Source organism: Aplidium turbinatum, chromosome 1 (genome assembly GCF_918807975.1).
Source record: "Aplidium turbinatum chromosome 1, kaAplTurb1.1, whole genome shotgun sequence".
Classification (NCBI taxonomy): Eukaryota; Metazoa; Chordata; class Ascidiacea; order Aplousobranchia; family Polyclinidae; genus Aplidium; species Aplidium turbinatum.
The window spans coordinates 45,736,042-45,761,054 of NC_137472.1; the positions used below are offsets into that span (position 1 = coordinate 45,736,042).

General features: G+C 36.9%; 1 protein-coding gene across 1 annotated transcript; it reads left to right on the plus strand.

The window, feature by feature from the left end:
• The first annotated feature begins 1,187 nt into the window (after nucleotides 1-1,187).
• On the plus strand, nucleotides 1,188-23,600 carry LOC145770303 (insulin-degrading enzyme-like). Its single transcript, XM_082581906.1, has 22 exons — nucleotides 1,188-1,326; nucleotides 7,291-7,427; nucleotides 7,816-7,919; nucleotides 8,491-8,594; nucleotides 8,722-8,891; nucleotides 9,447-9,682; nucleotides 10,199-10,288; nucleotides 10,392-10,557; nucleotides 12,079-12,201; nucleotides 12,490-12,643; nucleotides 14,764-14,989; nucleotides 15,169-15,304; nucleotides 16,044-16,135; nucleotides 17,261-17,371; nucleotides 17,930-18,143; nucleotides 19,142-19,252; nucleotides 19,950-20,106; nucleotides 20,343-20,478; nucleotides 20,963-21,110; nucleotides 21,539-21,673; nucleotides 21,903-21,967; nucleotides 22,341-23,600. The coding sequence occupies exons 1-22, from the start codon at nucleotides 1,292-1,294 to the stop codon at nucleotides 22,440-22,442; spliced, it is 2,952 nt and encodes a 983-aa protein (XP_082438032.1). The 5' UTR covers nucleotides 1,188-1,291; the 3' UTR covers nucleotides 22,443-23,600.
• Nucleotides 23,601-25,013: the final 1,413 nt, after the last annotated feature.

Consider the following 25,013-nt stretch of genomic DNA (forward strand, 5'->3'; position numbering starts at 1 on the left):
TGACTGTAACGTTGCAAGAAAATAGACAAAGCGGACGTTACAATAATATTTATTTGCATCAGACAAAGCTGTCCATATCCAAAACAACGAAATAATACACAAACTGCAAACATCAAAGAACAACAACGAAAAATGACTACGGTAGCCTACCCAACAATGACTACAGTACCCAACAATGACTACCCAACAATGACTACCCAAGAAAGAAAATTACGATAATACAGTAATGTGTTCAGTCGATTACAAATAAAATACAACATCTGTAGGCTACGAACTGCATTGGCACGACTGGAGTCATAAATTAATCAATAACATATATTTACATCAACATAAACAAACAGATACATATGAATAAACTTAACACGGTAATTACAAATTACAATCCTGAAACATTTTGTTGGCTCAACAAGTTTTTATGTTTGTAGGCCCAAAAAAGTTGACTTTGCAAATGCAAAATGACATTTTAATTTAGAGCATAATGTCTAACTTTCTACTTGATTTGGCAAGTTTGTTTAACACCAATTCCGCGCTTGGAATTTGAGTACGATGGATTTGCATGAGAGCTAGTCCAGAAAGCCTGTCCTGCCCCACAATGCTTCTAAGGTAACTTTTCAAGCGTCGTAGACAGCTAAATGTTCTTTCTGCAGAAGCAGTTGTGACTGGAAGTGTAGCCAAAATTATCAAGAGTTTGTAAATGTTTGGATAAAACTAACGCTAACGAAACAGATAATGAGGATGCCAGCCTAGTTTATCGAACAAAATCGTTAGCATGGCTTCCAACCAGCGTAGCCTACTTTCGGTTTCGATAGTCTACAGTCTACACTCTACAGTATGGCTGTACGTGTACGACGTACGTCTATTCACAGTACATTTCATACTGCATAGAACGCTTACAATTTTTTCAAAAAATTTTGGGGGGGGGCAAATGCCCCCCCTGGTTGCGGGCTTGGTTGTAATAAGCTAAGCAGATAGGCTATTTGGTGTCAAACAGTAAGAAACTACAGGGACTAAACGTCTCCAGGTTTTCACGACATCAAGGGAACACCAATAATGCCGCAAAGAAAAATTCGGAAGAGCTACAAAGGCTTTTGAGGAATTTTCGTTGCTGTTGTTAGAAAATTTATTTTATAGGATTTGGCAACATCGGTTCACTGTCTGACCCTTTCAAATCAAAATACATAAGTGAATGTCTGAATAAGTTAACTGAATTGATTGATTGAAAGTTTGCATATATGCAATATATGAGTCTTCTTTGGCACCTTTAATTGCTTGTCGAACAAAACGTGTTAATATGGATCAACCTTCAAGTAAGCTTGCTATAAGCAGGTGAGTTGTATTTTATTCTTATGAAAGTCTGGAGGCTTGCATATTATGTGAAGTAGGCCTACTGATTTTATTCATTATCTACGGTATAATATCTTTTAATTAATGTTCTCAGGTAATTCTTGGTGTGTGTTTTGTTAAATGTTTGGGTGGCAGCTGACTTTGGTGATCTTTTGATCTTTCAAGTTTCACTGCCATTCTTGTTGTCTAAATTATTTCTGTTATTTGTGATGAATAAACCGAACTGTTTGTATTAATCAGTACCTTGTGAATTGTTGCCTTTGATTGTTCAGTTGATTAGGCACTAAACTTTACAAAAAACCCTAAGATCAAGTTGTGTTGGTTCGATTCATGGAGTGTGTGGCGCAGTTGAGCAACTTATTTCAAGCACTGCTCTCCATTCAGTGACTCTGAGTGGATGAAACAATTTACAGGCAATAACACTTTAACACTCAAAAACTTCACTCTGTCAAACCCGGTGACCAGGCCTGAGTCAGTGGGTCAAATCCTCCGAGATTAAGCTTTCTCTGTCCAAGAATAAAGACTCTCACAAGCAATCAATAAAACAGTAAATGCTATTAAAAAGTACTCAATGCCAAGCAGAGTGAATTAAATTATAATTAGTTACCGGTACCGTACTATCGTACGGTAATTTACAAAAAACCTTACCAGCCTGTCTCACCTTAGTACGATTATAAGAAGAACTAAAAACATATAAAATAATAAATCGGTAATACTTGAAAAGGTGTAAAATATAACTTTAATGCTATCTGCATACCGTAACTACTTATTGAAGAAAAGTGGAGAAACCTTTGATTCAATTATAACTGCAAATATATTTCAGGGCCTTGTTTGCATTGTTCTTTTCCAAATGTACACAAAAGCACAATAATCATATTAATAGGTTTTTAAAAAGACAAATTTTCACAGATTTTTATTTTGGCTTCCGGGAAGAAGCTCTGGTAGGCCACACTTGGTCGCCGGAATAATAAAGGAGCTTATAGGCCTGCATGTAGAGTCAAAAAGCAGTTGGTTATACAGTAGAACTCGGTTAATCCGGATATGATTTGACCGGCGATTCCATCCGGATTAGGCGAAGATCCGGATTAACCGATGACGGTTTTTATCAAGCCTGACGTTACCTAGATAGAAGGGTATCGGTAAAAATCACCGAAATTGAACGCATTAGTGTGGTCATCTGTCAATTCCGAGACGCGCGATCACCATATTAGCGATAGAATTCTTTTGAAATGCAGTAGGGTCATGCGGGGTCAAACGGGACACTTTTTCAGTTTTTTGAATGCCACATAAAACCTATGATGAAATTTAAAAAAAAAATATTTACCACAGAGCATTACACCTTTCAGCAATGAAATAAGACATTTTTCAAAAAAATTGAAAACTTGCAAAAACATAAAAAAATGTGCTAAGCTGGGGTAGGTGTGGCCCGTTTGACCCCATCAGCTGTGGGGTCAAATGGGCCACAACTTCTAAACGTCTAAATGGTAAGGAAAGAACTTTAATTTTGCTATTTTATCACATACCTGTTGGGTGGCATGTATTTTGTTCAAGTGATGCTCAACAATTTTAGCAATAAAGGCCTTCTACGCCTTTTTCAGATAAAGGTAGAACACATAATTTGCACTGCTCTTTTTTGCGACTAAAATTGAACGATATGAATAAGGAAACATTTTACAAATGTTCAATTTTAAACGGGCAGTCATAAACAGAGTAAAAAGGGCCAAGTCAAACAGCAGGGTCTATAGTTGACAATTGAAATAGGATACTATACAATAGGGTGATTCATAAATTGGGGAAAAGTTAAAAGTTTGAAATTCAAGCCTGACACCCTCTCGCATCGTGTCAATACCTGAAAAAATAATCCTGTCAAATTTTTGGGGCAACTGAAAACATTTTTAAGGTTGCTACCTACTTTGAAAGCTTCACGGAATACACTAATAGCAACACGGGATTACATGATAGGAATATAATGACAAAATTACTCAAAATTAATTAATTCAGTGTTGACAGATGTCCAGAATGTTATTAGTTATAGTTATTGCATCAGTGTAGACTTATTCCTATCTGGATACAGCTGTCTGAAGGTTTAGACTGTCATGAGGAGGAACTGCTTTTGCTCTTTGTCATTGGTGTGCAGAAAATTGTATTCGCACATCATGCTCAAATTTGTATTCGCCACACCACATTCAGTTATGTCATTCACAACTCTCATGCCAAGTAGAGTCGATTTTGTAGCAATGTAGGTGTCATTGGGTTCCTAAAGAGTTGGGTCTTGACTCAAAAAGTCAAAATGCAGTTCAATAATTTTTAAAAATCGTGTGTTGTTTGCTGTGATGAAGTCCTGCAGTTCTTTCCTATTGACAGTCATCACGTCCACAATGGCACGTTTAGAAGGGTTCTCAAATCTTGGACTTTTCAAAGCCTTTACCACTTTCAGTTTTATGCTTTCTATTTTCTTTTTGCTCAAGAAGAAAAGGCATGTCTAGAGCTAATCATGCAACCAACAGCTAAGTCTAATAGTAATAATAGGCCTGTTTACCTAAAAAATACCATATAAATTAAATAGAATTAAAAAAGTTGAGCTATAACTTGTTAAAAAGCCAATGTGGCCCATTTGACCCCATTTTATTTAAACAGAAAAATTACAAAAAGTAAAAAAGTGGGACTATTAATATTTTCAACATACTAATTCAGCATTCTGGGGTGTATGCTGTTCAGTAAATTTTCATTCCAGCTTAATTAGTTTTTGTGGTATACCAAAGTTTTTTTGGTAAATTTTCAAATTTTAATATTTTCACATTTTTTGGCCACTTTTTGCATCATCTAAAGTATATTTTCCAAATGTAGATCTGTGTTTGATTTACATGATGCAAATCTATAGGAAAGCAGCTTTAAAATGAGCTATTAACTTCCGGTTTTAGAAAAGAATAAGTAGGAAAAAATGTGATAAGTAAACAGAGTAACAGAATGGCCCGTTTGCCCCCGCGTCCCATTTGACCCCGCTTGACCCTAGCCTATGCATGTAAAACGATTGTATTTGTAGACTTTGCGTCTAACGCAAGAACACACTGGCAAAAGTTATATCTTCAGACATGCGTGTCGGAATAATCTGTAGTCACTCAAAACTTTTGAAAACAGTTACGGAAGACGAGTTTCTTTGGAAAACTTACAAAAAATCAAAGAAAGTCTTCTATTGGAAAAACATCACCGACATACCGCCGAAAATTCCACCGACATCTTTTCAAGTTACAGTACGATTTTGGGCATTTGCGCAGGAATTTTGCATTAGGAGGGATTACTGTTCATGAAAAGAAGAAATCCGCAATAATTTATTGCGTCACATTAACGGAACAATAGATAAGAAATTTCTCGCAATAAGCCACGTTACGTTTTAGCATAAAATGGCAAAACTGTCTGGAAAATCCGGATAAAGCGATAGAAAAAGCGCAACTTTTGTCCGGAATAGGCGAAGATCCGGATTAAATAATCCGGATAATCCGAAGCTGTTTCTTAAGAAAAAGATTACAAATCATTTGTACTTCCAGTTTCATCCGGATTAGGCGAAGATCCGGATTAACCGAATCCGGATTAACCGAGTTCTACTGTAGTTATCATATGAATTAAAGTAAACATACGATAGCCTCTAAGGTTATGGTCATCATACAGCACTTAACTTGACATCATATGCTCTCACAAATGTTGTCAATGGCTGGGTTTTTTTTGTTGCTGAGACTTTTTGGTCATTTGTCCAAAATGACTTGAAAAAATTCGGTCAATTTGATTTATGTCGGTCATTTTTAGTCATTTTTGGTCATATATAGTCAATTGACTACATATTTTTTAGGACATTTTGACCGAATTGACTATATTTTTTTAGGACATTTTGCTAAAAAATCGATAAATGACTGAAAAAAAAAACCCAGGTCAATGGGCAATGTAATGTTGCCCATGCACCACAAGCTTAAAACCAGTATGTATGATAAGAAAATGGCAAAACCATTGCCACCGATTTAAGGAACTGGGTACATCTAAAGATCATCCTTGGAATGGGAGTCCTTGCACTGCTCCAACAAAGAAGGTCGTTAAGGTTGTTCAAAAAAGAGTGAAGAGAAACCCAAACATATCCATCCGTCAAATGGCCAAGAGATGAATGTTGGATGAGCTACGTGCTTCGGTCGAAAACTTTCAACAAAGAATTGAGAGAATTATTCAAGTGAAAGGCGGCCCTATTGAAAATAAAGAAATTTATTCCTAGTAGCCTACTGTAAGCTTTCATTGTAATACCTTTTTGATGAAATTTTATTTATTTTCTATTAATAAATCTGACTTTTTTGCTTGGCATTGAGCACTTTTTGCAGTATTAATAGTATTTATTGCTTAGAATGAAATTAGAGATGTACCGATACCAATATTTTGGCCGATACTGATCCTGATATCACTCGTTTAGGCCGATACTGATACCGATATTTTGGCCGATACTTTGGTGTTACAAAAAGAAGCAATTTTGGTATTTGCAAGGAATTATATCAAATGCTAAGTTTTACCTTATTTGCATAAAACTATTAAAAAGATTTCAATTGGCATAAATAAAGATTCAAGAATCCAATCTCAACCGCATTGCTGTGTCATAATAGTAGGTTTCAGTAATGAAAGGCCACCGTAATTGAGGACTGGGGTATAAGGGAAGAAGCATTGTAAACATCATAATTGGGGTTTCTGAAAAATTAATGAAGTGTTTGCGCAAACTCTTCAAATAGGCTATCATAATGGATAATATGTAAAATGTAAACCAAGTCATTTGTGTAGTCATACAACAACTATTCGACAAGTGATGTGCATTGTGCAACCTAAGGGCGCTTGTCATTTGGTTGAAAAGCTTTTGATAGGCCAAGACTACCCAGGTAGAAAAAATGTATAATTTTACATCATTTTTACGTTGCTAGATGTTTAAAAACTCATGTAACTTGGTTGTTTTTAGTAAGCTGGTTCTATCAGTTTGTGATTTAATTTCCACCTTTTGTTGTAATAAACTCATCAAGCTTAAACAATGTCATGGCAGAATAAGTAGGCTCAAAATCAAAGAAATGGGACTACGAATCCTCACTAAACTAATCAAAATGATCTTGTTGCGCCTAAGATGATAACCTCATTGTGAAGAAAGGAGCGTTTTTCCCGGCTATCAGCACAAGGTTGAGCATGAGCACTCACTAGTACAGCAAGCGGTTGCGATTCGCTAACTACAACGGTGTAGCTTCCACACTAGCCATTTCAATTCTTGCTACAAAACGGCTGCCGAGAAACATATCGTTGATTGGATGGTCTAAATGGCTAGCGTGGAAGCTACACCGTTATGGTTAGCGAATCGCAACAGCTCGCTGTACTAGTGAGTGCTCAGCCTTGTGCTGATAGATGGGAAGAACGCTCCTTTCTTCACAATGAGGTTGTCATCTTAGGCGCAAAAATACCATTTATTGATTAGTTTAGTGAGGATTCATAGTCCCATTGCTTTGATTTTGAGCCTACTTATTCTGCCATGACATTGTTTAAGATTGGTGAGTTTATTACAACAAAAGATGGAAATTATATCCGCAGAAAACGCCTTTTTTACATGTTTAGTATCGGCCACAGTATCAGCCAAATTTTGCCGATACCGATACTAAAAAAATGGCCAATATCAACTATACCGATATATCGGTACATCTCTAAATGAAATATAATAAAGTTTTGATTTTTGTTTTTATTGTGAAACATATAGAAACGTAACAATGAAAGTGATTACCTCAATTTATAAATGATTACGCAGCCATATAATACCAGTGCATTTTCAACTGATATGAAGCATTGTGCTGTGTAGACCGAATATTTAGCATTTTTATGAGTATTAGACTATGTTGTTTGCATCTCATCTGTGTTGCCAAACAAGTGCTCATATTCTTTCATTTTTAGTATGCATAATGACATTACAAAGTCAGCATCAGATTTACGTCTCTATCGTGGATTGAAACTTTCAAATGGAATGAAAGTTGTACTAGTCAGTGATCCAAACACTGACAAAGCTGCTGCTGCTATGGATGTCAATATCGGTATGTTTGTGGCATATTTATAGCATTTTCTAACTTGTCACTTGTTCACATTTTTTAATTATCGTACATAAAACGTAATGTAGTACGGTACCTATGTAAATATTAAAATGTAGTAATGAATTTAACGTGTGGTTGTTTTTATTGTAAACAGCTTATAAAACTGTATTTTGTAAAATTCATGTGCAATGAGTAGGAGAAGAAAATCTAATCTAAAATTGCGCTGTCTATCCAGAGTTTAACTTTTTTTTTTTCGTAAAATGCAAGGTAAAAACTGTTTAAAATATATATTGTATATAAACATGGAAATAAAAATGTTATTGTCTTTGATGAATAAAAATTACAGTACCCTAAGAAGTAAGAATTCCCACTTCTACCATGCATCAATTAGGTTCGATGTGGGATCCAGACAACCTGCCAGGATTGGCTCACTTTTGTGAACACATGTTGTTTCTTGGAACAGAAAAATATCCTGACGAAGGGGAATACATGAAAGTAAGCAGTGTTGTACTTATGATAAAGAATCCCTATATGTATATCTTTTAAAAATCAATTCATTTAGTGTTGAATCGATATGTACATAGTGCATTGGAGGAATTTACGTTTTTGAGAACATTGAAAGAATGTATCTTAATTTGAACCCACAAATAACCTTTATCATATTTCGGTATATGATTGTTTGAAGTTCTGAATAGTGCATTGGACTGGCGGAAGATTGAGACTAGTGACGCATGACTTTATTTCATATCTATATATAACACAAAGTTTTACTCATAAAACCTGTGGTTTAAACTTGTGAGACCACACAAGTTGTTCTCACTTCTCGGTGCTATGAGGATTTTGTCATCCATCATTCTCTGATAAACAAGATCATTTGTATCAATGATAAAAATGCCTTTTGATATATACTATTAATTTATTATACTGTATAATATGGAGTGTATATTATATATAAATAAAGTGTATTAATAAAATTAAGTTTAGACTTATAATGATAAATGATTAATTAATCAAAGTCTGTAGAATTGTTGATAAAATTCTTGACTGTATATTTGCTTTGTTGCAGTTTATCAGCCAGCATGCAGGTTCTTGCAATGCTTTTACAAGCAGTGAGCACACAAATTTTTACTTTGACATTGACCATAAGCATCTTGAAGAAATTTTAGACAGGTATAGCATTGCTTAAAAGTTTTCACATGTGTTTTAGTATCACAAATTTTTTACCTCTTTTTTGCAGAAATTCAGAACTTTTTTAATTTATTAAATATTGTTATGCAACTACTTACTTGAATTGCAGATTTGCCCAATTTTTCCACTCTCCATTGTTCGATGCGAGTTGCACTGATCGTGAAGTGAATGCTGTTCATTCGGAGCATGAAAAAAATATCATGTCGGATGGATGGAGATTAAATCAACTAGATAAATCAACCGCTGACCCCAATCATAAATATTCAAGATTTTCAACTGGTGAATAAACACTTTGCTATAAAATAAAGTAGACAAAGCACAAGATTTGAATGAGTTTTTGTTAATGTGAGTGACAAACTACAGACTTTATGAGCTAAGGTAACTGTAACTTAAAATATGTGTTCATTGTAATGCGGCCTTTGTGAAAGAAGTATTGTAATTGACCAAAGTGTCAGTCTGTGCAGTGTGCATTAATTTTGTTCTTACTTTATATTTTGATGATTTCTTTTTTTTTAAAGCAATACAGCATTAATGTTTGAAGGTACAGTACTTGTTCACAACGGAATGGCCCGTTTCGGTGAGTCCGATTTGGTGAGTTCCCTATTAGGTGAGAGCCTTTTTTGAAGAGTTCCCTATTCGGTTAATTAGGCTACGGTACCCGATAATTTTCAAAAAAAAATTCCAAAAATCACCGAATAGGGAACTCTTCGAAAAAGGCTCTCACCGAATCGGACTCACTGAATAGTAGCAGACCCTGTTCACAAAGTCAAGAAACACTCTGAATGTTAAAAGTTGTACAATGTACACCACAAACAGTGAAACTGTTGTTTTCAGGTAACAAAGAAACTCTTGATTTGATTCCCAAATCGAACAACATTTGTGTCAGAGATGAACTTCTAAAGTATCATGAGCGTTATTACTCATCCAATGTCATGAGTCTTGTGGTACTTGGCAAAGAAACCTTGGATGAGCTTAAAACCATGGTTGTGAATTTGTTTGCTGATATTAAAAACAAGAATGTTCAGCCTCTAATATTTGATTCATCGCCTTACAGAGAGCAAGACCTACAGGTTGGATTTTATTCTTACCTGTTGTCTATGTAGTAACTTTTCACAATTCATTATTATCTAAATTCGGTTTTATTCTTATTTCTCACTAGTGTACATGGCCGACTTCTTTTTGCAGTGGTTGTCTTCACTCCTTTCTCTATCTCAATTCTATCCATCGCATCTTTATTCTTCATCGTTAAGTCTTGTCTGCCCCATTCTTCGCCTGTTCTTTTCACAGTCACCGGGTCACAATTAAGCAAAATTTTGCAAAAAGTATAAACACATCTGACCAAACTAATAAGGAAGCATTTCGTTTAAAGTGTAAAATCTTGTTTTTAAGGTATTTCTATTTCTAGTTTTTAAGTGCCTTTTTGAAGTGTGTTGTAGAGTTGATAAAAAAATTATTCTTTGATATAAAAAACAAAACTTTTAATAAAGCCCTAAAATTGATGTAGTTTAATTGAGTAAGTTTTTAAAGCGAAGTTTATTATGGCTGTGCTTGATGTTTTGTTTTCAGTGACTACATTTGTTTTTCAGAAATATATTGAAGTGGTTCCTATAAAGGACGTGCGAAACTTACTTTTGTCATTTCCGATTCCTGATGGCAGGGAATATTATAAATCCAATGTAAGTTGACGTGATGTTATATTTGGTAAGCTACACATGAAAATATCCGTTTTACATAATATTGAAATGTTATTCAGTGATGTTATTGTTTTGTTTTATTTAGCCGGAAGGGTACTTGGCTCATTTAATTGGACACGAGGGCCCAGGAAGTCTCTTGTCAGAATTAAAAAACCTGGGCTGGGTCAATGCTCTGTGTGCGGGAGAACAGCAAGGCGCCAGAGGATTCGCATTTTTCATCATTCAAGTTGACTTGACTGAAGATGGCATAGGTTGGTAAAATATCTTGGTAGATTTGTTAAAAAATTTTGTAAACAGATAATTGTAGACGCGAGTAGTTTCATGCACGTATGCCAGGATTGCCAGGTAGATGGTCTCATTGCAGCGCGATATTTCGAGTAAAGTCGCTTATCAGTCGCTTGGGGGGAGTGACACTACGATGCTGTTGTGATTCCTAAGCACGTTATACAATACACTTTACTTGGAATAGCGCCTAAATCGTCTGGTGCAATCGTGTCTGCACCTAAATGTGGATCTGCTACTATTCGGTGAGTCCGATTCGGTGAGAGCCTTTTTTGGAGAGTTTCCTATTCGGTGATTTTTTTGAAAATTATTGGGTACCGTAGCCGAATTATCATTGCCGCTTTTACATCGTTTTAACGTCGCTAAACGTTGAAATAAGACCCTAACCCGTAACCCTCAACCCCTACCCTTAGCCCCTAACCCTAAAACGGCAATGATAATTAGGCTACGGTACCCGATAATTTAAAAAAAAAAATACCGAATAGGGCTCTCACCGAATAGGAAACTCACCGAAACGGGCCATTCCGCCTAAATGTCATGCTTCGACAAAGTTTCCTGAAAAAATAGTTTCCAACAGTAGTAGTGGTACTGCTATAGGGTGAAGCCTACCGCCATAGGTGCTCCTATTTGGGCCGCCGTTTGCATGTTGCAGCACATGATCTGTCCAACACATGCACTTTTGCTTGGTCGCTAAAATGATAATTCTTGAGAAAATGCGATATGTTGGTCGTCGGCCGTTCCAGTCTCGTTTTGAATTTTTGATTTATGAAAATAGAGAGTTATCGAGTAGCTTATGGATAAATATTTGGACAGTAGTAATAGACGGGATGCAGATTCCCATTCTGTGGCTATTTGCCGCAACTTGCAAATCGACATTTCTGCAGTGACGCTGATCAACAACAAAATGGGTCAAAACCTCAGCTGTTGGACAGTAACTAAGAGCATGTAAGAAGCATGCTTGTCTGATGTCAAGCCTCGAATCAAGATTGTTTGTGGACTAAACCAAATACAACTTTGGCATTGTAGTAAAAATGATTTCACTGGCGTAGACTAGACATTGATTAAAATAAAACTAACTCGAGTAACTTCTATCATATGTATATGTTTTTTTAACGTTGAAAGTTACTAAAAACCATTAGTTCAATATACTGTATTATATTAAGCGAAGAAAGCCAATGTGATAAATACCGAAATTATTTGGTGTGCCGTCTAGAAAAGTTTGAAGACCACTTCTCCAGTGTATTTATGTTTAAGTTTTTCTCAGAAACCTGGTAATATCTGACTTCCGTCTTCCATTTAAATTTTCAGGTTTTAAGTTTATAATACAGCACAGCCTGCACATTTCGTACTTCAGTATCACCATCGACTCCGGCGATTAATATGGTGCATTTTTGGTATAAATTGAGCCTTCCCTGGTACAACTAGCATTTGCATTCTTTCAACCGTATCGTTAGAACTTCCGCACAACAAATTTTTATTATTTGTTGCAGAGCACATAAATGACATTGTGACGTGTATGTTCCAATACATTGCGTTGCTGCGTCAGTCTGGCATTGAAGAGTGGATATTCACTGAAACTAAAGAGCTCAATGAATTGAGTTTTAGGTTTAAAGGTTGGTTTGGGTTTTTCAAAATTGTTTTTGTCAAAATAAAATTGACTAACGCAGAGTACTAAGCTCGGTTTCCAGCTGGCAAATTAATTTTTTACGTTGATTCAACGCTAGATGGTATTTTCTTTGTGCTCTGCCAAACTGATGAGTTTTGGAATATTATTTACAAACACACGAGACTGTTGCAAACTCACAGCTGTGATACTGTTCAAAATGTGATCAGACTTGTTTCTGCTACTTTGCGTTGTGATTACGACTCACGAGTATGTTTAACTTTGTGTTCGCGTTTAGACAAAGAACGACCGACATCTTGTGTAACCAAGATATCTCAAGCTCTGCATTACTACCCGGTGGAAGACGTCTTGTCAGCCGGAACGTTATTGACAGAATTCCGACCGGATCTCATCAAAAACGTTCTGGACCGGCTTACTCCAACGAATGTTAGGTATGGCACGACTGCGAGACACACAAAATAAACAAGTTTTTGCAGCTGCTTATTTTTCTAACATTTCGAATACATACAGTACTTCATGCATTTGTGCACGTTGAAAAATTTTACGGTCATTTTCTCTAACAATTTTTTCCCGCATTCTGAAATGTGAAATGATGGGATGAACGTTTTGTCACTGTGTTGCTCGGATCGCTCTTGGTGTTGTTTAACTGTTTATTTGTAAAGAGAAAAAGTTTGTGTATTGAACAAGTATGATACATTTCCGCCATTCTTTGTTGCACTTTGAAGTATGTATTCAATTTTTCGTCTCATTGACTCAGCCTTTACAATTAGCATTATTTTACTGATGCAAAATCCTTGCCTACGTAAAATGACGGATTGTTATATGGCGTCTTTAACTGCTGCAGTACAAATATGGAAGACTTTTTTATGTCATGTTTCAAATCGTGTATTGAAATTTAATGACTTCGTTTTCTTGTAGATTCTATCCTTCATACACTCGTGTTGCAATATACAAAGCTCGCCATATATGCTATCTAGTATCTATATTTTGGTAAATGCCATCCACTGCTCAGCAAGCAAATAGAGACGATTTAAGCGGTTACTTTTGCGTCTATCAGTCGTTTTCATTGTGTAAGATTCTATTATTGCTGTGGTCGACCGCAAACCTTTCCGGTAGCGTGAAACAATGATGTAAAGTTGACTCGCTAATAATAACGGTAACAGATATCGTTACTGCATGCTATTGATCACAGAAACAAAAAATATTAACAGAACAAAAACACCACGAAAGAAAGTAAAAATGCACGTAAGATTGTAAGCGACATATACAACAAAATTCACAGCAATGTTAAATATTGGATTTTTAACAAGACCTTGTACATTTTCAAATTGTGTGATATTTTCTACTAACTAATAGGCTAACTGTTTAGGACGACAGAGCCTTGATTTTTGTATCTGGAAACAGGACCATCGAACATCTGATACAGTTTTTCAGTCAAATATTTCTTAAAGGGCGGGGAAACCCAAATTAACTTTGCGAGTTTTTTGTTTCAGCGTGATGTCATTGTGTACAACATGCGTTTTAGCAATAAAGAAATTCAAATTTTGTTACCCTCGTCTCGCTAAGGCCGCTTTTGTTTGATACCCGTTTGCGAGGTCTCGTTGCGCATCAAGCTGTGATGCTGTTCGCTGTGACGTCACAAGGTACATATAGTTGTGACCAAAAGTTTAAGACCAGACTTGATTTATGACGATTTTTGCATTACTTCAAAATACTGCATCAGATATAAGATGATGCCTAAAGATGATGCAACTGAAACAATATATGATGCAGTATTTTGAAGTAATGCAAAAATGGTCATAAATCAAGTCTGGTCTTAAACTTTTGGCCACAACTATATGTACCTTGTGACGTCACAGCGAACAGCATCACAGCTTGATGCGCGCGAGACCTCGCAAACGGGTATCAAACAAAAGCGGCCTTAGCGAGACAAGGGCAACAAAATTTCGATTTTTCTTTTTGCTAAAACGCATGTTGTACACAATGACATCACGCTGAAACAAAAAACTCGCAAAAAGTTAATTTGGGTTTCCCCGCCCTTTAAATCAGTTTTCGGTTTAATTCCCTAACAATGCGTGTGTCTTTACTCTTTACTCATCTTCCCAAACATCAAATTAATTGTTTTTTACATTGATTCAACATCTGTGTCTGAATCAATCTAAATTCTAAAGGGTTGCTTTGCTGTCTGGTTTGTTGCTGAGAAGAGAACTTTCCATTTCACCTCGCACAAGCTGCTGTGGCATACACGGTTTTCACCCAGAATTAAGCAATTGCTCTCTGATGTTTTCTGCAATCAAGAAGCGCTAAAATGTTACGTCGGCACTTTCTTGCCGACGTAACTCATTGATTTGTACATTTACTGACGTCATATTCGAAGGCTGTTGGTCTTCGTTAACTGTATTAATTCCTGTGGTAATACACGCATTTTTATTACATTTTCTTACAGTGTCATAATAACAACCAGACCTTGTACATTAGGATGTAATAATATTGCCCTGATTCCTTAAATGCCAAAAGTGTTAAAATCGATATACAGTATACGTTTGTTTAGGATCAAAGTGATTGCCAAATCGTTCGATGAAACGGCCACTGAGACTGAGACGTGGTACGGCACCAAGCACCGCATGGAATCCATTCCTCCCCAGCAAATTGAAGCGTGGCAGAATGCATCACTCAATCCAAAGTTTTCTCTTCCAACCAAAAATGAATTCATTCCAACTGACTTTACGATTGCTCCACTATCAGAAAAGCGCAGTGGCATTCCTACTTTAATAAAGGTAGAAAGGACATCAATAAATAATACGGATGAGTGAAGCACTGACGTGCAGAAAAATCTGGAGAACAACTTTGTTAAACAAACGCCTGTGTTTGTAGAAAACTTGGTGGCTTTTGTAAACTTACAATGAGATTTTTATGCATGTATGTTTTTTATTGTCTTATTTTTGTCTTATCTCAGAGCACCGATACTTCGCGCGTTTGGTTCAAGCAAGATGACAAATTCAAACTTCCCAAGACATGTTTGATGTTCGAGCTCTTCAACCCGGCGGCTTATGCCAATCCCAACAACGCAAACATGATTTACATGTTTGGAGGTAAACCAATCGGATTCCTTTGTTAACGCATGGCCACTGGAGAACGCTTATTTTCCGTATGCATGAACTGGGCAACATTAATTCCCCACTAGCGTGTTATTCGAGTTGAATTGGATATTTTGCATATAGTTTCTGATTACTGTATTTGAATTGATGTATTCATTGCCTTGAGGTAATGTGGACACTTTACCATAGGGCAGTTTTCCCTGTAAATCAACTAATCGCGGTCATGTGACTCAGCACCTGATATTGTGAACGTTTTTCTGGAAAGATTTTTGATACAGAGTAAATTCAGTGAACGTATCTCCGTGAGCAGCATGGCCTGGTGGGCTAGGGCAAGGGGTGCAGTCATTTCATTGACGTGGATTCGATTCCTACTCCGTGGCATTACTCTTTTTTTCTTCTGTAACTGAACTGAGTGCAAGAATGAGCTTAAAGACTGCAACCAGATCTGTTTATGAGGAAAGTTGTCCTACCTTTTCTAACCGCTGCGCAATGGGGCAGCTGACTGTCCTACGTTAAAGTGTCTATCTTGACGTAATGAAACTGACTTTCGAACGAGGATCTCGGACTGGCTGTTTAAAATTTAATGATTTCTAATATTGATTTTTTTTAAAAACTCAAAACTATGGTTTGTATGAATATTCTTGGTAATATTTTAGTATTGTGCTATTCCTTTCATCTGCCACCGGTTCGTATCAGGACTATTTATAAACGCAGTGATCTTGATATTCTCCAGAACTGTTCAAAGATGCTTTGAACGAATATACATACAACGCTGATCTTGCTGGCTTGAAGTACAGTCTCAAGAACAGCGTTTATGGAATTCAGGTTGGTAACACCATTCACCTTCGATCTATCCCAAGGAGATGTCAACTTCTTAGTTTTCAGCACTTTCGACATATACTAGCTGTCTGAAAATTGAACTGTCACAAACCAAACTGTCAAATCGAATAACTTCATTCTCATGTCAGTTATATCCGCCCATAACATAAAACATTTTTTTCTGCGGTTTGAACTTTGAAAACCGATTTTGGGTAATTTTGGGATGCTGAGTCCGAATCTGAACTCAGATTTTGACTATCACGTCAGGTTTTGAGATGTGACAACAAAAGTACTTCATTTTCGCCAAAAGTGGAAGATTTGGCGTTGCGTTTACCACCAACATAAACAGTTAAACACTGCTATAGCGAAAGATTAGTGTCAGACGGGCCAAAATAGCTTAAATGTGGTTACTGGACAAGTATTGCAAGAGGCCTGCTTCAATCTTAGTGATTTCATGCAAAACATTGACAGAGTGTGGTCACTGGTTAGTTATGCATTTAGCTTGTTATTACTGCTTTGGTAATAATGTTGCGTCGAAAACAAATTCGTTTCAAGATTGTAGTAGGTGTATTTTACCTATTTATGCACCCAATGGCCTAGATTTCTGGATATAGAACGTTGTGTAAGTGTAATACACGCAACGTCAAAAACCTGACGCGATAGATTAAATCTGAGGTTAGATTCGGATTCAGTACCCCAAAATTACTCTAAATCACTTTTCAAAGTTTTTACCTGAAAATTCGTGTAGACCAGTGTAATGATCATATACAATACTTCATATGCTAGTTGCTACTACTATTTTCCTTGTGTATTTTTAAAGCTTCAATCTTTTAACGATCACTTGCAATTTCTGTTTTATATCTTAATATTGCAAAGAGACACAGAACATGATTAAGCTTACAGAATTAATTTTACTATGTTTTCATTTCGAGAGAAAGTTTCATCATGCCAAACAAAAGAATTTTTCTTTATTTATAGCTAGTTATCAAATACAATTCAAACATTTGTTGATAGTCAATACTACTACTATTACATTTGTAGCTTTCGTTTTTTGTGCAGTTTGCTCTCTGCTTAATAAAGTGGCTTGGACATTGTTGTTTGCTCATGTAATTTTCGGACCCTTATTTTTAGGTTGAAATCAAAGGGTACCACAGCAAGCAAATTGTCTTACTTGAGAAAATCTTCACCAAAATGGCTACTTTTCAAATTGATCCAAAACGGTTTGAAATCATCAAAGAGCTGGTGAGTTATTGGACTGCACATAAAAAATATAGATAGCTTTGCTGTGGCCATATATTGTACGTGTCAACGAACAGCATAGAAGGTTTTAACAAACAACAAAGTGCGAACTTTATTTGCGGTTTGCTTTCATATCCTACGTTTTCTCGAAAACATCTACGGTGCCAGGAAAAGAAGCAATTTGCATTGTATTTCGCATGCATCCAATCATATGTTTCTAATTCTATCATGTAAAATTTTATTATTAATACGATAATGTAGATGACAGAAATTTTCAATTTTTGTTTCAGCTTGTCAGCTGACTGTTTTTTGACCTCGCCAATGCTTTTGCTTAGCCATTTCATTTCCTGGTCAAGCAGAGAATACCGCAATACTTTAAAACTGGCTCATGCCATTGATAAAAATGTCACTGAGTGCACCTCGTCTTATGTGCTTACTTCAAGCATGTTGAAAACATGGGTCTACTGGTTTACCAATGTTTTTATTCCAAATTACCATTCGCGTTGGCATTTTACCACAATACTTGTTCACTTTCCAAAAAATTGTCTGCCTTGTTCGCAGTACTTGAGAGCGTTGAAGAACTTTGAAGCTGATCAATCCTACATACTCGCAACTTATTACACGCACGTCTTGAAATCGGAAGTTGCTTGGCAAAAGTCAGACTTGCTGGATGCTTTACCAAGCCTGACTTGTGTTGGACTACAAGAATTCGTTAAAAAATTTATGTCTCGTCTCCATATACAGATGTTCGCTCATGGAAATCTTGACCGACCAGGTAGGTCATCTTTTTATGTTCTTCGTATGTTTATACAAAATTGATGAAGTAAGCAACTTAAACTTCATTGATGAACACAATGTTTTTGACCGAAAACCACTGTGGCTCGGTGAAACTTATAAAAAGCTAATCATACTTATATTCTTTTCAGTGGCCTTGCTCGTAATACTACATTTGTAAAATACACACAATAGAACAATCTAAAGAAGTCTCCAGCTTTACATGACAAATTATCTTCCATTCGTTTTATGGCTGTTTTCCCCATTAAAGCAGGGGTCATCCGGTATTGCTCATTTTTTCCACCAATCACTATTTTTTGCGTCTTTTCTTTCCAACCCAATGCTACACATACGGTATCTTTATTCACAGCACTTATCCAACTTACTTTAATTTTCCTCTGTCACTACCATTATTTAAAATACAACTTACTTTTGACCCAGTCCGTACAATGTTTTCATCACACATATACTCATCATTTCAACTACCTTCTTTTTAGCACGTATACGAAATAGTTTCATCTACTCACACCTGCACAACGCTTGCGTAATGAGCACCCATCAGTCACACATTGCACGTTGAGTGACGTCACTCTAACTAACAACCTTCCTTTATACCACACATCACCATTTTCTTATCTTTTCGGTGTCTCTGCTGGTTTCACCTGCCACCATTGCTTTGACCTTCGTCCCATTCAAATATGTTTCTTGCTCTCTTAACTCTGTCTCTGGACTTACAACAATACTTTTTCATTCAACATCCACATAGTTTCGTGTTGCCTACTCATATTCGAATACAGGCTTAAGAATCATGAGAGCAATTTAGAAAAACTAAGATCTTCATATTTCCAAACTGCAAATTACCTTTTTCAGCGTTCTCATTCCGATTGCAGCGATGTAATACCAAGTTATCTACTACATCTCATGCACTTCTTGGGTCAATCATACTTGACAACATGGGAAGTTATTTAGTTATTTTTCTCTAAAACTTTTATAATTCAGATGCATTAAAGCTGTCTGACGTGGTTGAAGCCATATTGAAGAAGGAAGCTCGCACGGTTCCATTGCTGCATTCAGAGCTGTCTCGCTACAGAGACTTGCGACTCCCTGAAGGTGAGGGCGTTCGTTGAACAATAAATATAGTGAAATGTGATTTGATTCTCGGCGCTTAAAAGAGTACAGTGAAAATTACACCGGAAACGAAAGGAGAACAGTATACTATAGAACATCGCTTTTAATTTAAGAGAAGCGAGGTTATTTATAAGCCTTAATATTTTTTCGCGGTATCACAGTACTTACTTCGGTATAGTTTATCTCTTCGGTTTGTTTTCGTCAATTCGTTAATGAATTTACAATCTAAGGTCGTTTTCAGTTGCCATCTTCGCTTGAAGCACATTGCGCATTAACACGGGTTATCTTTTTCCACAAGCCACGGTTTTGAACTATCTCGGCCACTGTGGCCAAATTGAATTTAGTCCATGGCTGGATGTTTTCATGCCATCACCTTAGTGGTATGCATCGTTTTCTCTTGACTTTACCTTCCATGCAGATATTGCTGACTCCGTATGTTGATCTTTTAGTATGGCCGAACAGTTTTAGAACTTTTGATTTTATTGTTACTACAATTGGGTGTAGTCAATACTCAATAGGCCTTTTATTTTCATGTGACCAAGTAGCCACTTCTTGGTCATGCTTCTCATATTGTGATTTTGGAAAGTGGTGAGTTTTTTCATTGTTGTGGTCGTCTAATTTACGCTTTCTAGCCTGTATAGCGCTACTGGTAAAACGTAAGTGTTAAAATTTTTTGAAGGGTCAAGTTACAAGTTTCAATACCACAACAAAGTACGGAACGTCAACGCAGTGGATTTGTTCTTACAAGTTGGCTTACAGAATACCAACGACAACATTCTCTTGCAGTTACTGGAACAAATCATCAACGAACCTTGTTTCAATGTTCTGAGAACCAAGTACGAAATTAGAGGAATTTGCAACTCATTTTTGTTTTAAACCGTGTGTCTTTTATCCTAGCTATTTATCACAGTCGGCTAACCCTGCGAGATTTTCTGCTAAAGTCCAAGAACTGTTGAGGATATCTTGCGAGTTATCTTTTGACCGCCCCAAGTTTCTTAGCGGAAATTTTAACAACTTTGTGCAACATCCCATCGTTGCTCGTTTGTCAGATATCACAAAGTGAACTTTTCAGGGAAAACCTCGGCTACGTTGTCTCAACCGGGATTGTGAGAAGTAACGGGGTGCATGGTCTTCGTGTGGTTGTACAATCCGAACGATCAGCCGTTCATCTGGAACAGAGAATTGAAGCTTTTCTCCATCACGTTGAGGTAGCTGCATCCTTAGAACGAGAGAATATCCTTAGAACTTATATTGGAAAAATGTATTTGCTGCTTTGCTTCGGTTTGGTACTACTTAATTTAGATCGTCAGGTGGAACCGTGGAAGTACACATATTCTTGTGACACTAAAGTCTTGCACGTGATTACTATTTTCACATACATGTATTTTGCTTTATCATGAGTTGCTTTTATTTCTGAACCAGTCTTTTGCTTTGTGCCATATAATATTCTAATAAGGATTTTAAATCTCATAAGAAGTTAAGAACAATGGACGATCGATCCTTGTGGAGAATAACAGTAACCGTCGCCTTATTCAAATATTCAGGCATCGCCGATGATGATAATGTATAATGTTTGGTGTGAGCACAGGTTGAGGTTATCAATCAAGTAGGCTGGTACTGCAACGCTTTTTTTGCACAACTTTACTATTTCTGCTTCATTTGTCCGACCTGTTTGAATCTTGAATTCTGCAGAAACTACTTGACAGCTTAGACGGCCATGAGTTCAACCGACAAAAGAATGCTTTGAGTGCTCGAATCTTGGAGAAGCCAAAGAAGTTAGCGACCGAAGCCCTGAAGCATTGGGTGGAGATTTTATCTCAACAGCTTGTATTCAGAAGACGTGAGTTACTTCTTGGTATCCAACTTTAAACATCAGTTTGCGTTGTCATTACAGGCGTGCGGATGAATTTACAGGTGGATTAATCATGTTTCCAAGACACAGACACCCAACTCACAGATGTGACTACTCATGCTGAGGCTTGTGTTATCTTGTGGCAAATTACTCCTTTAAATCCACGCACCATGTACGCTGTTGTATTGTAATGAGACGTTAAACAATTTTTATCATATTGAAGAAAGCACTAAAATAGATTTGCATATGCCAAAGACGGATGCTACGCAGTGCTGTATAAATGGTTTTAGAATTAGATGTCTGTTTACATTTATGTTAATTTTTTTGATTCGTCTTTACCTTTAATTTGACTACATCGTTTGAATAATGACTGAAGAGAATATGAATTGAGATTTCTACACTTCCTTCCTGTTTAGCTGAAATTGAATCTGAACACCTCAAGTCGATATCGAAGGAAAATGTCGTCACCTTTTATAAGGAATACATCCATGTCAGTGCACCCAAGCGTTCCAAGCTTGTGGTACATGTGATTTCAAAAGATTTAAGAGATGGTAAGCAACATTAACATATTCCGATGTCATTAACCAAGAGTTACATTTTAATTCTGAGGACGAGTTTGGGCATGCTATGGTTATGCTGTGCTGTGGTTGCCAGGTTTTGGATAGCTCGATTTCTCTTTCATTCCATCTCCAACTGATTGGCTTTATCCTTGTGCGGTCACAAATCAAGGGAGACTAGTGCGTATGTTTTTGTTGTCTTCATTGTTAATTTTATTTTCAGATCAACCTGCACCTTTGCTACAGCAACAGGAAAATGATTATTTGAAATGTCCAGACCTTCCTCAGGTGATTTTGCATTCCCACTGCAGTTACTTATCATCTCTTCTTTAAACTTGGACAATATGCCTGATGTAGCTTAATTGCTTGCCACTTTGACCACCGACGACTTGATGTGGCCTGGGAGGCACCTTGCTTCAATCATGCAGTGATGTAACGCTCAAGTTTTAATCAAAGGCTTTGTCTCACAACACCAACCAAAGTAACTGTGCCTTGGTACGATTCAACATCTCCGCCCGTGAAAGTGTCGTCCACACAAATTCATGCGGATTCTCTTAAATTTTTTCATGGTCTGAACAGTGAAGTTTAAATGGTTCAATGTTTAACTGTCCCTTTGTCGAATTTTATACTTACGAATTCTACAACAGTTTTTTGTATTTAGTCTACCGTGATAGAAGATATTCGACAGTTCAAAGACAGTTTGGAATTGTACCCACGACTCGCTCCTCGTCCTGAAGAACCAGAAGTACAAGCCGCGCTCTGACTGACAGCGCAAGTCTCTTCGTTCTTCCTATTCGAAAGAAATCTGCATATTTAGTGCGTTATGCAACAGTGCCACTTCACGTGCGGGTTTTCCACTTTCTGCAGTGTTTTTGCAAGACATGAACATTGTTAGGTATTGACTCGCGCTCTCTTCCATGCCAGACATAGCGCGCCACTTTTTGTTGTGTTCTGTTATGCTGCTTGTACGTTTTAAACTTTTGGGATTTTTTTGTTCAATGGCATGGTGCTATTTCGCACATTGTAGCTGGCCAGCTGATAAATTACCTTCATTTTGGTATAGGACACAATGACATCCTGTTATTTGTTTCATAATCTAATCACCAATTTTTTTTTACATTGATTCAACATCTGCTGACCTGGAAAATAAACTCTGTCTATCAGACAAGCTCTCCCTTTTTCCAACTCCCACGTATCTTAGGCTATGCGAAGCTTGCTATACTCACCAGCCTCATCTAGGTTAGCCCGCGTAGGCTATTACTGTTTGATTGCCTATAGTTAAATTCCATTCAAAGAAAACATGAGGCCCTGTTATCTTTAGGCAAGCTTTATGTTAAGTCACGTGGCCTACTTTGTCAATGTCAAGAGTGTTCGTGCTTTCTATTTTATCAAATTTTGGCTCTGTCGCCTATTCTCAGAAAAAGACCCCGTGTATTTACTTAGGCCTGTTCTTTGTGAGCGACGAGTCATCTTAATTTTTCACATCGCACTTGGATTTCTGTTGGAATTCTAAAACGAATTTACACTGATGGCAACAATGACTGTCTGAACTACAGACAGTGTCCTAACCAGAGATAAATATAAATCCTGCCGGATTTGGATCAGGCCCATGTGATTTTAACAACCGGATTTCTTCTAATTTGGCTATTAGCCTACTTCAATATCTTCCAGAAAACCATCAAAAAGATTGTTTTTCGTTTTGCATTGATAAACATCCTTTTACTTTGACAATAATCGTAAAGGGCTGTCCATAAAGGACGTCCTCCTAAATTTGCAACGATTTGGCCCTCCGTGTCGGCAAAATCTCCGCATTGTATCTTAGAAAATTCCGCAATGTAGGCTACAAGCCCCCTGCAGACGTTTTTTATGGCAGCCCCTAAAGCAGGGGTTGGCAACCTTTTTCTAACCGCAGACCAAAACCAAAATTTACAAGGTCTTACCGGGCCGTAGCCCACAAATTTTCCATTAACAAATATATATATATTTTATAATGTTGTTACAACTTCCGAATTTATAGAATTTAATCAGAGTCATTGTTAGCAAAAGCACAAAATTCAACGTAGGCTACATTTATTGATTAGGCTACAACATCAGTGAGATTTGCAGTTATTTTAGTTTGAAAGTTTTTGAAGTTCAAGCGGTAAGTTGGATGAGGAAAGAAGCATGACATCTTGCAAGTAGCCTAGTCGTCAGCGAGTTTTGTTCTCAAATCTCAACTTGTTCTTGGTGAGTTTCATTGACGAAAATAGATGTTCACACGCGTAAGTGCTGCCAAGTGCCCAAGTAATGAGTCCCTTTTTTGGCATGATTAATCAAGTTGGAGTATTGTTTCCACTCAAGATATTTTATAGAAATGAAGCAGTGATAGGCCTACACTCTCGGCGTGAAATTTTAATTTTAGCTCGTTACTGCACTGCGTAGCTCAGACTACATCTGATGGCCTACTTTTCTTGCACTGTGTCCACCTGTAGGCTGGGCCTACCATATTTTCATCGCCTAAAAGGAGAACATGTTTCGCCAGCGGGTAAAATACAAGTAGAAGTATACGTATAAAAAGAATTTTACATCCTTTTGGTAATTATAGACGTATGCAGCAAAAGTTACAGCAACAAAACAGACAAGTTTGTTTGTTTCTTGAAAGCCGATTTGTGTGACAAAATGTGATGTGATAATGTCATAAAAATGAGGCAGTAGGCCTATCTGCAGGTAGCCATGCCTTAACTTTTTTCAGAAAAAATAAAATTACTTGCACGAAATATAATTGAAGTTGTAGGATGCAACCTAGTTCGTACCCTGAAAAGATCGAGAGAAAAAAAATAAAAAAAGCGAAAGTCGCTGATCGCAGTTTCCGCAAACATTTTAAATTTTTCCCCCTGAAAAGATCGAGAGAAAGATAGCACGAAGTCGCTGATCGCAGTTTTCGCTACCGGTAACCCTGGCTGATCGCAGTTTCTGCAAACATTTTTCCGCACTTTCCGCTAACTCTAACCATAGAATAATCTATGCCCTAACCCTCGCTGATCGCAGTTTCCGCTAACCTTTACCCTAACCATAGAGTAATCTATGCTCTAACCCTATTTTTTGCAGCAGAAAAAATAAAAGGTTTCTCTCTCCTCGCTGATCGCAGTTTCCGCTAACCTTAACTAAAGGTTGTAGAATGTAGATCATAGGGATGCGAAACTTCATCCGCTTTTGGCTTATCCGCAACACTAGAAGGGTTACGTTTTTTTCTAATTTACAAATATTTTACTTTTTATGGGTTATATAAGAAGAGTGAAGTTGGTTTTAAAGTAATTTAAGGTTTTTAGTTGAAAGCAAGCCTGCAGTAAAGCGG